General features: G+C 37.8%; 1 protein-coding gene across 1 annotated transcript in view; it reads right to left on the reverse strand.

Moving 5' to 3' along the window:
* Positions 1-819: 819 nt before the first annotated feature.
* Positions 820-16,172, reverse strand: part of LOC121738749 — a 41,031-nt gene continuing 25,678 nt past the window's right edge. Inside the window, exons 7-14 of the mRNA XM_042130984.1 lie at positions 15,723-15,851; positions 6,683-6,911; positions 5,811-5,969; positions 3,741-3,925; positions 2,489-2,595; positions 1,987-2,073; positions 1,573-1,737; positions 820-1,137 (exon numbers count right to left, since the gene is read on the reverse strand). Of these exons, the coding sequence (XP_041986918.1) occupies positions 1,585-1,737; positions 1,987-2,073; positions 2,489-2,595; positions 3,741-3,925; positions 5,811-5,969; positions 6,683-6,911; positions 15,723-15,851 (1,049 nt within the window). The 3' untranslated portion in view covers positions 820-1,137; positions 1,573-1,584. The remainder of the gene's footprint in view (positions 1,138-1,572; positions 1,738-1,986; positions 2,074-2,488; positions 2,596-3,740; positions 3,926-5,810; positions 5,970-6,682; positions 6,912-15,722; positions 15,852-16,172) is intronic.

Raw genomic sequence — 16,172 nt, forward strand, 5'->3', positions numbered from 1 at the left:
GACGTCTTGCTCTCGTGTCTTGTTTTTGGTCGCTTTTGGGGCGAGGCCCACAAAAGATACCTAAAAATTGGACATCGCTTCTACTCCTTTCACTTTTACCGACAGCAACTTAATTTCGCCAACGACTGTTAAAGTTAACGCTCAAATTAGTATTACGTTACCTCTTTGATAATGCAAATTGCATCTTTCGTTTTCCTTATGAATGAAAGAGAAGATAATATTATGACAATTTAACAAGCTGTTAACACTAACAGGCGTTGGTGAAATTAGGGATTAACTTATTTTTTTTTAATCTCAATCTTCTACTTAGCCACAATGTGGCTTTAGTAAAGATATAAAGAATAGGTTAAGACATTTTAACTTTTAATTATATTTATATATTAGAATTTTGAAATGTCATTAGATTTATTAGTAATAGTTAGATATAAATGTAACATACCTATAAAAGGTTTATAATATTTTAATTGCTTACATTAGCAACAAAGATTAAATTAAAATGTTTTCTTTGAAGATTAATAAAATGCGATTGATTGATAAGCGTTATAATAAAATTATACAGAGATTAGGTACTTACTGTCAAAATATTTAAATTTCAATTTTGATTATTTTCGTCAAACGTTTTCCAAATTTATTTAGGTAAGCCGCATACTTCACGAATCGATAATAATAATTTAAACATACTATAAAATATATTGTTAAATTCTCTTAACTAAGTAGATACTTTTATCTATAGAATATTGAAATTATTTTATTCTTAGCCCGATTTGTGTTGTTTAACGATGTTTCAACCATTGCCTAGCTATTAAAAATTTATTATAATTTTATTAAATAAATAATAATTAAAAGTGATCTTTTTACTATTTTTACCTACACACCTACAAAACTACTTTTTGGTACCGGGAAGGGCAAAGTTAAGTAAGGTAAGTATAGAAATCTTTGGTATTTCGAAATACGCTTTAAATATCAACAACTATAATATTATGTACATTTTGTTGCGTTACTTCGCTTAGGCAAACGCAGGTATGACGCGTATTAACAATCCATCTTTTACAATTAGTCCTTTTGTGGGTTGGTTGAGTTTTCATGGGGTTGGACGCTAATTCTGACCGCGCCTGTAGGGCCCACCATAATTTTCACCTGTAAAAAAATATTTTTAGTAACGATAAAACAGTCAGGACCAACCCACACGTACCACAACCACACCACGTGGTCGGGCGACTCGGGTGTATATTTTGTATTGTAAATGAGTAGGCGTGCTAAACTTGTAAATGAATAAATCACACACGCGGTCGACAACGATTGTAAAATGTGGTACGTGTACCACAATAGTACGTAACGGACGTAATCACATCGAAACTACTGGCGACAACGCAACCACGTCGACATTTTGTCGATACCACAACGCAACTGCAAAAAGCTGCAGCGACACCATTCACACGTAACCACTGCTTGACGGCGTTTTGTCGTTGCAACGTGGTGTGGTTATGGTCTGTGTGGATTGGCCCTTAAAGAGGCCATGTTTATTATTTAGAGATAATCAAGGCTATGATCAATCACAACGGCTTTGTTTACCTAGTCCCCGCGTCAGACGTTCATGGCGTAGTACACGGGATTTTGGGGCGCGGTCATGGGCGACGTCGCTGCAGGGGCGGATATACCCGACGGGGCCCCTTCCGGTGCCCCCCGTGAGCTGCGCGACGGCGACCCTGGGGCTGGCTGGTATAGTGGTGCTGGAACCTGTAAATTAAAAAATATACAGTGTAATGTGTAAAGTTAATCCACTATTTCTTATTTAAAAAAATTGCGAAAACTGCGCTTTAGGCTATGATGAACAATAATTATTACAGAATAATATTATGGTAGTCACTGGTGGAGTATTTGTTAGCTGTCGGCGCTGATTAACGTTGTAGTCAACGGCGTAATCATGTTGATCAATCAGGAGTCGTGACGCATTCGTGTGAGGATTTAATTAAGTTAGTATTTTACCTTTTCTGAGTAACAAATCATCTGCTTCCCGCCGCCAGGCTGTGGCGCTGGGACCGGTCTATATCTGGCCGGCGCAGGACATAGAGTCTGAAATCATAAACAATTCGTTAATAATAATGTTTCGTCACTTTTACAATGGAACTGGTACCTTCTTGTGCAGCGAACAAAGTTTTGAGCATGATAAAAAAATCGGCCAAGTGCGAGTCGGACTCGTGCACGAAGGGTTTCGTTCCATTTAAGAGAGAAAATAGGCAAAAATTGATTTTTTTTGTATGGGAGCCCCCTTAAATGTTTATTTTATTTTTAGTATTTGTCGTTATAGCGGCAACAGAAATACACAATCTTGGAAATTTTCAGAAGTCTACCTATAGCGGTTTTTGAGATACAGCCTGGAGACATACAGACAGATAGACGGACAGGCAGACGGACAGACATCGAAGTCTCAGTAATAGGGTCCCGTTTTTACCCTTTGGGTACGGAACCCTAAAAAGTAGAGGCATACCTGAACTTGCAGAGCATGCGTGTAATGCGCCCTCTGTTGCATGGCTGGTTGCGGCGTGCTCGTACCGCTCATAGCTTGTTGCTGATACTGAGGTTGCATGTGCGCGTCTGCAAAAAAAAAGTTCGTTGTGTCAGTTTCACGGAGCGTATTAAAGTACCCAGTAGATCGAGGTTAAATTACTCGGAGTGAGTTGGGTTATTGGAACGGAATAAGGCTGCCTAACACTTTGTTGTTATATAACAGCTATGTTCCGGCGACGCTTGTCAAATAATACAATACGGTGACTGTATCATATTCCATTCTTTCATCAAAATATCGCGTCTCACGATGCATCAAAAACTATTTACGTAAGGCTGGCTATATGGCTGGCTAATTGTAGGTAAATGACAGCTTGAATCGGCCGGGCGCCGCTATTACATATTAAATAGTTACATACTACATAATATTACTAATGGTAATCTTCGCAGTTCACACGGACGCATAAATCAATCCAACCTAATCTGGAGAGCCGCGGAAAATTCCGATCGTTCAAAACAAAACGATGAAAATCGAAGTGTCAATCTCAATTCCAACAATAATTCGATTTCGAGCTCTAGTGTGGCCTAGAACGAGCTCTATTTTTGAGCTCTGATATTCAACGGTGATTCGAATTATAAAATCCCATATTCTATTTAGATATAAGCTTTACTAACCTAAGGACGCTATCACAAAAATTACGACAAAAATTAGCAGGACAGTACGAATATCGACGTTAAGGACATTAAAATAACATTTAATATCAGCGCGCCTTGTACAGTGGCGGTTACGACGCTCTCCGCTGTGTTGATAGGGCGAAAACGTATGAAGAAATTTGAGAGCGGTTCTTATTTTTCTTATAAATGGAAATGTTACTTATTTTTATATAAAATATTTAGCTATTCGTATAGGGAACTAAATAAGCATCATTTTTTTTTAATACTTATTTTCCTTAGTTCAGTGTATTTAGCTATAATGGTACCTAATCAGACCCCATTTTTTTTTGCGATTATTGTGATGGTTAAAACGTATTTTATGTAAAAATTTTGTATGCGGCTATAACATTTTTATGGTATAGACGTAGAGATGAATAAATTATCTTTCATTTGAAACCAAAATATCCTCGCAGTGTGACTCATAATTCTTTAAAATGGTACCGGAAAATCGCTGATATTTGTGAAAAAATGTGATAGCGTCCTTAAGTAATATAAGCTTTAACTAGCAGAAAGTTACTTACAATCATTTCCTGACCAGTTCTGTGCGTAATCTTGCTGGTAGTGGTAGTGGTTGCTGTAGGGTACGTATAGGAGCTGGTGGTGGGTTCGTATCGGAGGCGGAGATTCCGGTCTTCTGTTGCGAACCGGAGACGTGGGTTCCGAGCTGGTCTGAGAACTGTACAGCTCTTGACTGCTGTCGGAACATCTGGAAGTCGTAGAGAGAGACGTTTTAAGTTCCGTAGATGTAAGACGCTTAGACATTTAAACTATGTTTGTAGTCCGTACTTCTGTCACCAGTAGGTACGTATTTAGACGATGTAATCTTAGAAAAAATACGAGTAATGTACCATCGAGGAAGTTGATTCCTATGCAATTGATAGACCAACGTTATTTGGTCGAATATGTCAATTCAATGTTAATTGCATAAAGTTATTATACCTAGCGGAATAGAGAAACAAAGGCCTGAGCAAGCGAGATGTCACTATCAATAACACTGCGTGGTAAAAAGAGACGTGTGAGCACTCGCAGCACTCTTTTATTGACGTCCAGTCGGCACGTGCCGCACGTTGACAATTTAATCTCATAGAAATCATGTTCAATAATGCTTGTATAAGTGTATACGTACACATATTTTTACACACAGATGAAACCAATTTCGGTTTCGTTTGACAGCTCGAGATTGTTGCTCTATTCCGCTAGGTATATTAACTTTATGGTTAATTGTGATCTGTCAGCTGGGTTTGACTTAACGCAACCAAACTACTTAGGTCCCCGACTTGCAACTTCTCTGATAGTACATTTAAGATGATCGCATATAATATTTTGTCAGCACCGTATGCGCCGTATGCGTGGAACCACATAGTACACGAAATGCGGTGAGTACGGTGCGGACGAATGTGCGAGGTTTCGCACCATTTCATACAACAGATTTTAAAATGCGCGTTCGACGCGTGCATGGCGATAAATGTGCGATCACCTTTAGTAGATGTTTCGCGTAGCTTTGTCGCACTGAAAATCATATTATAGCGCGGGGGCCGTTCATTATTCCGGAACAGAAACTATTCTATGTCTAGAGGTATTTGTGTGCAAAATTTCATCGAAATAAATTTATTCTCGTGAAAGCGTAATTCTCACTTTACACCGCTGCGGAATGGAACAGAATGGAAGCGTCTAGTTCGCCTCATGCGAGAAAAAAACCGGCCAATTGCGAGTTGGACTCGCCCATGAAGGGTTCCGCAGCAGCAGTAAGGTTTATTTCTAAGCAATTAAAAGGTTTTCGATTTATTTTCATATATTTTCAGTTGATTTAATGAAAGTTAAATTAAGGTTTACTATTTATGACGTATAAAAAAACTACTTGCTAGATCTTGTTCCAACCAATTTTCGTTGGCAGTTTATATAGTAATGTAGGTACATCATATAACTTTTTTAGAATTATCATACCCCTACTTTAGAAGTTAGAGTGGGGGGGGGGGGTGACACATTTTATGCGTAACCCCCCCCCCCCCCACTCTATTCATGCGTATTCATGTTAGAAAAAAATGATATTAGAAACATTAATATGATATTTAAAGACCTATCCATGGACTACAAGCATTGGTTAGACGCATTTGTTTTGTTTCAGTTGTAGCTATGGGGACCCCTACAACTTTTAATAATTTTTCAATTTTCGTATCAAAAATTTTAATGCGGTTCACAACTACATTTACTTACCAAGTTTCAACTGTATAGCTTTTATAGTTTCGGAGAAAATACGGATGGACAGACAGACAGACATACAGAGAGACATGACAAATCTATAAGGGTTCCGTTTTTTGCCATTTGGCTACGGTATACTAAAAATGAAACAGGAGAATTCACGAGAATTCCGTGGAATACGCACGTTCAATTTTTTGGCTCGTATTTAATTTGTCAGTTATACTGTTGATAAAAAATTCAATATTATGCTATGTAAAGTTTCGTTGCAAAAAGTCGCTTCCATTTTTTTTCAAATTACTAAGGATTATTGTATCACAAAAACTGGTCAGAAGTGTGATATCTCCAACGGTTATTGTTATGTCAATGCAATACAGTATCTATAGTACACTCACCCCATATTTGCGTACAGCGTACAGTTCCTATAGTCCTGCTGTCGGTGTTGGTAGTGTGTATACTGCGCCATGTTCTGTATGTGAACGTAGCACGGCTCCGCGTGCTGCTGCGCCTGCGCAGTCGAGCACTGCCGAGCTGTCACGTAGTCAGACTTTGACCTGGAAGGTAAGTAAAGAAGGCATCATACTTTGATGATGTTGACAATTATAGTTTTATTTTGGATTAGTGGGCCCCTAGACGATCAATTTTATTGTGCAATATCACGTATTGTGCAATATAATTGACTGTCTAGGTTTAATATTGAACGCGCTCGCCTTTGAATCGTATTAGGTATCAAATAAATTGTTTAAATATATTGCACAATAAAATTGTAAACACCATACAAATACTACTAAAATAATATCATTACACGTATTAGGTTAGCAGGGTTAGCACTTAGTTATTGGGAAAGAAAGCTGTTAATATTTAACTAGTTGAAAATCAGCTAATACGTTTCGGTATGCACACTTAAAGGGTAAATCATTTCTCCGCCGCTTAGACCCAATTAAGGGTGAAGCCGTAACGAGCGTAACGAGCGTAATTTGTGAGTTGTGAGTCGCAGAATTTCGGCTGGCAGAAATTCTGTTGCACATATATAGAAAAGTCCTGTTTGATTCACACGAGCGTAATTTTATGAGTCATGATTTGTATGGAAAGATATTTACGCGGCAGAAATTCTGCGACTCACGACTCACAAAATTACGCCCGTATGGCTTCACCCTAAATCTAAGCGTGGACTCAAAGTATCTCCATACCAAACACTGTAAAGAGATAATGTGATAACTGATAATTAATATTAAAACCAGATGAAATTAAAGGCGAAAAAACCCACCAATTAGTATTAATACTGGATCGGCTCTGCGGCCTCGAGTTGAGGTTGGCTTCGGAGTAGTAAGGCCAGGAGTAGTTGGAGTTGGTGCGCTGACAGGAGTGGGCTGGGACTGATGAAGTCGAGCTGGGCGTGGGGAGGAGGTCGTTCTGCATCTGCTGGAGGATGTCGTCTGATGCACCAAGCTGCTGCTTCACGGCTATTCCCCGAACTGCGGGACGCCGGTGGAAACCTGGAATAAAGTAGTAAGTAGGTAATAAGTAAAAACTAATAAGCATCACTTTATCTGAGATTTCCCTTAGGTGAATTCCTTTTTACACGATTTTATAAGCTTGGGAGTTGGGCTGTTTGTATGTAACGCAGGGGTTCCCAAACTTATTTTGTCTACTGCCCACTTTGTAAACAAATTATGTTTGAGCGCCCCCATTGTTTCAATTTAAAATGCATCCAGATGAAATAGATCATCCCCAAGCCTCTACACACTGCCCCCCTTTAGACCTCCAGCGCCTACAAGGGAGCGTTATCGCCTACTTTGGGAAGGATTTGTGTAACGGAACGGAACGGAATATTTGAGCACGATTTTTACCTATCTCCAGTACTCTAATTAATTCAAAACTTTGCATACGTATTATAAAGAGCCAAAGACAATACAATAATTTGTTAACATTTTTGAAATAAACAACAACTTGTTTTTTAGTTTTTTTAAACTATTACTCATTTAAAAAGTACCATACATCTAATACTGTGTCGCCAGGATCGATAGCGGTAGTTATAAAAACCCTTTGATATAATCTCAAGGAGCTCAAAGGATATAAGCATGTCTCTCCGCTGTCTTGGGACCCACAAAGAAGTTGATCAGAGAAAAATATTAGCAGGAGGTATCTACATTCATATCACTTCTTTCCGTGACGAAACAACACAGGGACCCCATTAATGAGGAGGCCGGTTCGGTCGGTTCAGGTCTACCTGCGATCAGTCCGACCGGATCGATAGGTCTTCCTAAGTTATTAAGGAGCTGCATTGTTTCGTTTTTGGTATTTCGTATTGATAATGAATAGTGACCAACTAGATCGGTGTTTTTTAACCTGTAGGTAGCCTCCCCCGGTCGCAAAGCTTCTGTAGGGTCGCCAGAGTTTGAGAGAGCTATTTCATTAAAAAAACGAATAAGATTGAAATACAATTTAACAAAAGGATATATTCATAAACATACCAATTATCATACACGACACAAAAAAGGAAATGGGGGTCGCGAAATATTTTTTCATATCTGGGGGTCGTATCATAAAAAAGGTTGAAAAACACTGATCTAAATTATAGATGTCGAACCTCCTAAGCTGAATCGAGACTTAGTATATTTTGTTGTCACTCATCACAAACTACTTTTCACAGAAGTATATTTCTTTTAATGCTTAAAATGCTTATTAGAATTTACTTTGGTATTACGAAACAAGTTAAAAAAGCCCCAAGAAAATTTTGCGCAGATTATAAAAAACAAAGTTTCAAGAATTCAAGTTTGTTGAGTGTTGTACATTTTTTTGGAATCCCTAAGTAACTATGTTTTAAGCCGTTCCAGAAAATAAATATTGGATATGCTACGAAAAATCAATAACCGTGTTAGTTACCAACTAAATTATACAATATAAAATAAAATACAATACAAAATAATATCGTTATTAACTATCTGCCTGTGTTTTCATAACCAACTTTTTTTTTGTAAAGAGAGCAAAATATAATGTCAGAGAAAAAAATCGTCACATTTACGCCCGTCATTCATATTATGGTAGGTGGTAGGTAAAAAAAAATGACTTAATTTATGCAATTATAATTCACATACATTTAGTCACACGCACACAAACACCGTGCCCAAGTCGTGGGGGCGTTACGGATTCGATTCGATTCAGTCGCCGTGCTCAAAGCCCTTGTTAAAAGCTAGCTTAAATCGTCAATTTTGCTTTCTAGGCACCTCCTACATGGAGTAGGAGGCTATTGAATCGAATCGCACTGACTGGAGTTGTATTCATACACAAAAAGTCGGCCATGCGATCGACTTTTCGATTCGATAGGAAATCCAGAACATGGATGCCTTTAGAGCAAAATTTCAATGAAAAGTATTGTTGTTTGAGCGTTTCGATAAAGTTGTGTCTCTCAAGTCTCAACTCTCAAGTGACATTTTACAAAATGGTGCCGATAGAACCGATTTTGGTCAAGTGTCAAGAGTCTTGTATGTCTATCTTTAGATTATGAAGAAAAGTTTGACCGCTACATCGTGTCGCTTGAAACAGAACATAGTAGAAATAAACTTTGTAAGGTATGAGGATAATATTTCAATTTCGTACTCAGTTTCAGGGATGTTATAGGACAAAACGTTTAGCTTAGTTGTAGCCAGTACAAACTTTGGCCGGTTATAACACGTCTAGTGCGGTATTCGACTTTAATTAGTATCATGTATAAACTTTGTCTCAGTTTAATTGAGTGGTAACTTCACATTAGCTTAAAATGGTTGGATTAGATCAGCTTTTAAGATGAGGTAACTAGTCGAGATGTTTGTATGCAAAAAAACGTGTTTTTGTCTGTCTGTCTGTCACACTGTCTGTTTTTTTTCACGCTATCTGCTACCTCTTCACGCTTGAAAAACTACACGGATATTGATGAAATCGAAAATAGAAACGATTTAAATCGCGGGATGAATTAGGGAAGGAATTCATACGTGGGAGAGCCATGCTTCAGCACGAATGGGCCGGCTCGACCGGATAAATACCACGTTCTCACAGAAAACCGGCGTGAAACAGCGCTTGCGCTGTGTTTCGCCGAGTGAGTGAGTTTACTGGAGGCCCAATCCCCTAACCCCTACCCTATTCCCTTCCCTACCCTCAACTATTCCCTTCCCTTCCCTACCCTCCCCTATTACCCTATTCCCTCTTAAAAGGCCGGCAACGCACTTGCAGCTCTTCTGATGCTGCGAGTGTCCATGGGCGACGGAAGTTGCTTTCCATCAGGTGACCCGTTTGCTCGTTTGCCCCCTTATTTCATAAAAAAGGCGGAAAAAGCACAGTACCCGCATGATAAAATAATATACTGTCGAAGACAACCGCATACGTAGGCCAATTTAGCTCAAAGATTTTCGGTACAATAACCGTCTGGCCTCGTAGACGTTACGTAGCGGACAGGAGCTACGGTCGTAGCACCTGGCCATTATCTCGTAGCACGCCTACGCCCGTAGCGCTACGTGATTTTGGCAGTGGCAGACTATTGTGAAATTTCTTACAATATTGTCACGTTATAGAAATAAGTACCTGGATGACCGAGCTTTGCTCGGCCTCGGTATAGCAAACACTCATTGACTTCGTGTTACTTAATAACGCCATCTACTGGTCGTTAAAAAATTAGTTGCCAACAAAATAGTATTATTATTCGCCAATAGATGTCAGGAACAGTCATATTTTTCAGTTTATCGATTATCGATAAAACACGAATAAAAAGACATTTTCTGAAAATGATTCCTAGCTAGATCGATTTATCGCCCCCGAAACCCCCAATATACTAAATTTCATGAAAATCGTTGGAGCCGATTCCGAGATTCCAATTATATATATGTCGCAGGGAAAAGAAGATATCAGGGATATCCCGAAATCCCTAGGGATATCACGAAATCGCGGTAGATACCGAATATTCTTGTTTCTTATGTCTTCTTACTAAACAAATCTAGTGATATGTCATTTCACTAAACTAAATCTAGTGAAATGTCAGAAAAGCGGATACCGCCGAATAAAAATCGAGCTACGCATTTCTCTCGCTCGCTCTAATACCCTATCACTATCTTATGGGGGCGACTAACCCTAAATTGACGATTTTATAATTCATTTTTATACTTGAAAATAAGCCCCGAATTGTTTCATTTTGTAGACATAGATACTACATTATATTTACGAGAATCAAACCTAGCAAAAACACGATATCTTAAAATTTTCTCGATCACAAAGATGCATATAATTTTCACGAATTTTTCATATATTGCCATAACCGTGCATTAAACTAAGTTAATATTTTAACACATTGTATAAAATTCTATCATTGAGGAACTGACCTAGCGGATTTTTTAAATGTTACATATTTATCTAGATATTAGGAAAAAAATAATTTTCTTTTTATTTAAATGAATCCGCGTCGTCCTTTTTCACCTGGCATATGAAAGACGGGCGTGAGTGTGAAGAGAGAAGGACGATTTTTTGCGTTAGTCGCCCTCTTAACGCGAATAGGGCATTATCAGCTTGAAGGGATCTTATTATCGGTATTGAGTTATTAATATCCCCATAATATACATTTAACAGGCTATCGAACCATGCAAGTAACATGCGCGTAAGTCTGGAAAATATAAAAAAATGTTAAAACTCGAGAGTCGTAAAAGGTGATATTTAGAAAATCGCATTCAAACTTAACGTACACGTAATAATTTAACGACTAAAATCACACGAGCCGCGCCAGCTCGAGCGATGCATTTGTTTCACTCCCACTAGTGCCCGTGTGGGTATTAGAACGAGCAAGAGAAATGCGTAGCTCGATTTTTATTCGGCGGTATCCGCTTTTCTGACCTTTCACTAGATTTAGTTTAGTGAAATGACATATCACTAGATTTGTTTAGTAAGAAGACGTAAGAAACAAGAATATTCGGTATATACCGCGATTTCGTGATATCCCTAGGGATTTCGGGATATCCCTGATATCTTCTTTTCCCTGCGACATATATATATCTTATATCTTTAAACGAGCAATTCTTGTATATATATATATATATATATATATATATATATATATATACAAGAATTGCTCGTTTATATATATATATATATATATATATATATATATATATATATATATATATATATATATATATATATATATATATATATATATATATATATATGGATAGTCTTCAAAAATCATATTGAAGTTTCTCATGTCATTTTTTTCTAATCTGAATAGTTTGCGAGAGAGACTCTTCCAAAGTGGTTAAATGGTAAACCTTAAATTAATTTTCATTAAATCAAGTGAAATATAAAAATAAATCAAAAACCTTTTAATTTCATTAAAATAAACCTTATTACTGCTGCGGAACCCTTCATGGGCGAGTCCAACTCGCACTTGGCCACTTTTTTTAAGTTATAGAAAACCATGTCATATGTCACACATACGATAAATGAATGAAGTAGTTAAGTAATATTTTACAACATAGGAGCAATAATTACTAACCTTGTAACTTATCTAAGTAGATAAGTTACACGGGTAGTAATTATTCCTCCTATGTTGTATGATGAAGTCATCATCTAGCCAATATTGGAACGAAGTCCCTTATCGCACGTTCGGCGTAAACGAGGCTAGATAGAACGATATTTGACCTCGACACTTTTTTATTAGTAACTGCATGGTAGGGGCAGAGATCGTTGATAGTTATGTTGTGCGTCAACTAGATGGCGTTCTTTTAATGATTTTGGAGTGTATAATATTATGTATACAGGATTTTGGAACATAAGAAATATCTTCGTTCCATTTGGGTGTCCCTTGACACCTCTCAAGTTTTTTAAAGCTATACATAGAATCGACAACTTTTTTATTTTTTCACAGTCCCGAAGTCCATTTATGCAAAAACGATAGACATATTGAATACACAGAACACAATTCAACGTTTTTTCTACTGCATTAGAATTTTATGTATTTACACTTCTATATTTGCGAACAAGGAGGACCTTTTCAACGTACAACTTAAAAAAGGACCTCTAAAATATCTTGTGCAAATAACATGAGTAAATATCTTTTTGCTCATGTAAATTTTACATCAAATATTTTTATTTGCCTGAGTGCTACAAAAGCATAATATAAACAAGAACTTTGCGTAGTAAAGTTCTTGTTTATATGCTGCTCATTTCGCCAGACGCGACATGAATTTATTGAAATACAATGTTAATTTTGCATTGTCTAAAAACTAACGAGCTACAACTTTGAAAAAATACTGTACATTTTTGGTTCCTTACAGACAGGAAGCGACTATTACCAACGAGCGATTTGGCGGCTACACCGCGAGACATCAAGCTATTGTATGTATGTAGCACCTCCATCGTGGGTATCGCAGACACAATAGATTTTCAATTGCTATGCGGCAGATGCTGCCGCTTGGGGATTGATGGGTTAAGGGCCGTATACACACGTATACACACGTTTTTGATTACCAAATTCGTTATCCGTATTCGAAAAACTGAATGCATGAATTAGTACAAAATCCTTTAACTGGAGCACACGTTCGCTTTTTCCGAACCGAACGAATTCTGCACGTACGTACCAAGTGCAAGGCGCGGCGCGTGTGAGAAAAAATAATGTTTGCGCTAGTCTTACGGAATTCGAAATCGTAATTCCACATTAGGAAATTGATTACAGAAAATATGTGTATGCGGCTAGCCTTAATAATCCAGAGAAAAATCCAATAAATCCAGCCTAAGTCCTCATTGTCTATCCATATGTTTTTCACTGGACTATATCTTCTTAACCATAGCTAGCAGGAGGTTCCACCAATCCTATCGGCTCTACTCTAGGCAATATGATATGGATTTTATGAAAAAAACTAGCCTTTATCACTGATAAGTATAATTCAAATCTCCTAGCAACAAAATACCATGACTTTTGTTGATATAAACCCTCACCACACGAGCACTTGGCTTTTTTTCTCTCTCCACGATGTCTGGTTTTGCGCCGCTAACGAATTTATATTAGCCAATGCAAGGGAGCAACCCCATGAACGATTCCAATCACTCAAAAAAGGATTGGAAAAAGCACTCTGCAAATTTGAGCCTGAATATTCACACGAGTCAATTTTGCCGTGAAAATTTTAAACGAATAAAGTCACGTTTGTTACCTATGTTCGGAATAATTAAAAGTGATTTTATAAAAATGTTTGTTACACTTCGATTGGTATCATTTTTGCCGTTTGATTTCTATAAAAAAGTGAAAAATAAAATTCAAATTTCTGATGATTGTACCCTCAATTTATTTGAAAAAAAAATCTGAGGAAATATTCTTAATAATTTTCTATACATAAAATATACCCTACTATGTTATTTATACTAAAACCCGTAATGAACAATGTTTGAAGAAATTTTACGTCTAATCCCAAATCACGTGGCGCTACGGGCGTAGAGGTGCTACGAGATAATGGCCACGTGCTACGACCGTAACTCCTGCCCGCTACGTCACGTCTACGAGAAAATCTTAATGGATTTGGATAACAATTGATATAAAAGAGATATCGCTATCCAAATCGAGTAAAATAAATATTATTATGTAATGATTACTTTTAACAATCCCATTCTATAATAATGCTGGCTTGTCACGGCGCGTAATATCACGAGTCGCGCCGCGCCAGCTCGAGCCACGCGCAATGTGAATGGTGGCTCGAATTGGCGCGGGCTGGCTCGAGCAGGCGCATATGTGCCGTGAGAACGGGTAGCGCGGACTCTCCTGTTGGCTCGTGCTCGATCCGAGTACAAATCGGCTCGGCGAGTCGCGGCTCTTGATATCACGCGCCATGAGAATGGGTAGCCCGGACTCGCCTGTTGGCTCGTGCTCACTCGTACAAATTGGCTCGGTGCGGCGCGGCTCGTGATATCACGCGCCGTGAGAAGCAAGCATTACGTTACAAATTTAACAAGAAACAAAAATGATAGCTGAAATATTTCGCCGTAGCGCGTAATTGTTTGAAGCTCCAAAATACCGTACAAGTTGCGAATATTCTCTAAGCCATGCGAGAAATAAGATATCATATTGTTCAAGAAGCTACTTAATCTCTTTATAAAATTGCTTTACGAGTGGCTGAGAGAAACGCTTTAGACTGTCTTGAGAAATTAAAAGCTAAGTACTGGTTTGACTTACAATGGATGGCGGTTGTAAATAAAAATGATGTAATAAATTCTCGGCAAGCCTTCGACCTTAATTCGCAAAATCTTTGATGCCAACTTTTAAAGTAAACAATTTATTACATCTTTTGCTTTGAAAACAGATATTTTTGGTTTTGCGGTGTGAAGAATTTTTATTGGTATTATGAATTTTATCCGGCGTTAAGTGGTAAGCTTAGGCGACTTTTTTTAACAACATTTTGGTTTAATTTTTTTTTAATGTACCATCGAGGAAACTGATTCCTAGGCAGTTGGCAGACCAACGTCATTTGGTCGGATCATGTCAATTCTGTTGGCTAGGTTTGACATATTACGCGACCAAACTACGTAGGTCGCCTATCTGCATATTAAACAACTTCTCTGATAGTACATTAACTAAAATTTCAAACACTATACTCGTAGAGACAAACAGTTTGAAATATCACTTTAGACAATACTAGTTTACAAACTTTGCTTACTTAAAACCATCAAAATCCAACAATTTTTGTGATCAAATCTGTTACATGATACCAATTTTTATTCAAAATTATTAGTATCACGTAACAGACAAATACTTTCGGCTTTTATATAAAAACGAAGGTCTGGATGTCCCGGTCTCAGCAGATGGCGGACCTACGTAATTTGGTCGCGTTTTTGTCATACCTGCCGACAGACCACGATTAACTTTGACTTGACACAAGACGACTAAATGACGTAAGTCCCCAGTATTGCAGCATCTATAAAATATCTTAGTGTCGTCGATAAGTGTGAACTGTGAACAGGCCCTTTAGACAAAATACCTTTCGTTAAAAACGATGACGAAATTCGTTATCAGAATGTATGCGGTTGGACGTATATTAAGTCATCGCCAAATTACATTTCGCTTGCGAAGACTAAATATGTCAAATCCCATACATTTTCATAGCCAATTTCGTTATCGTTGTTCGAATAAAATAAATCTTAGTCGTCCGATTACCGGACGACTAGCAACAGCCATAAAATAAAGTCGACATTCGACGGTTATGTCATTTCTATACTTTACTATTACATTTGATCGGCGATTCTATAAAGAAGCGATAACGAAAATAACTTGGCTGGGGGTTCTGGCCTTTATAAATAAGACTCACCATAATCATCGTGCTCGTCGTCGCTGCTCACAGGTTGTGACTCATGGCCGTAGCGCTGACGTATCCTTTCCGTCCTGCTAGCGGACGCCCGCGCGAACGCCGCTAGGCTTTCGTCGTTATCTGATGCTCCTATAAACATAGACTTTATTGTATACTACGTGTAAGTAGTGAGTTCTATTAGAGAAGTTGATTTACGGAAAGATGGCGGACTTACTTCATGTCAATTTAATTGTAACTCCCATACTATTACCGTTTTAAATTTGGTTCCTTTTTATATTCTGTCATGTAACGTCAGCCTAGTACCGCTCAAGGTCACCTAAATATTGCAAATGTATTGAAATGTGTAACCCAAGGTACACTTTTTTGACAAGTATTGTGGAGCATGTTTTTTGACGCAGTTACTTTTCCTTAGTTTTTATTATTCATAGATCAAGCCCCATACGGTCACCG

The sequence above is a fragment of the Aricia agestis genome, chromosome Z, assembly GCF_905147365.1.
Source record: "Aricia agestis chromosome Z, ilAriAges1.1, whole genome shotgun sequence".
NCBI classification, from domain to species: domain Eukaryota; kingdom Metazoa; phylum Arthropoda; class Insecta; order Lepidoptera; family Lycaenidae; genus Aricia; species Aricia agestis.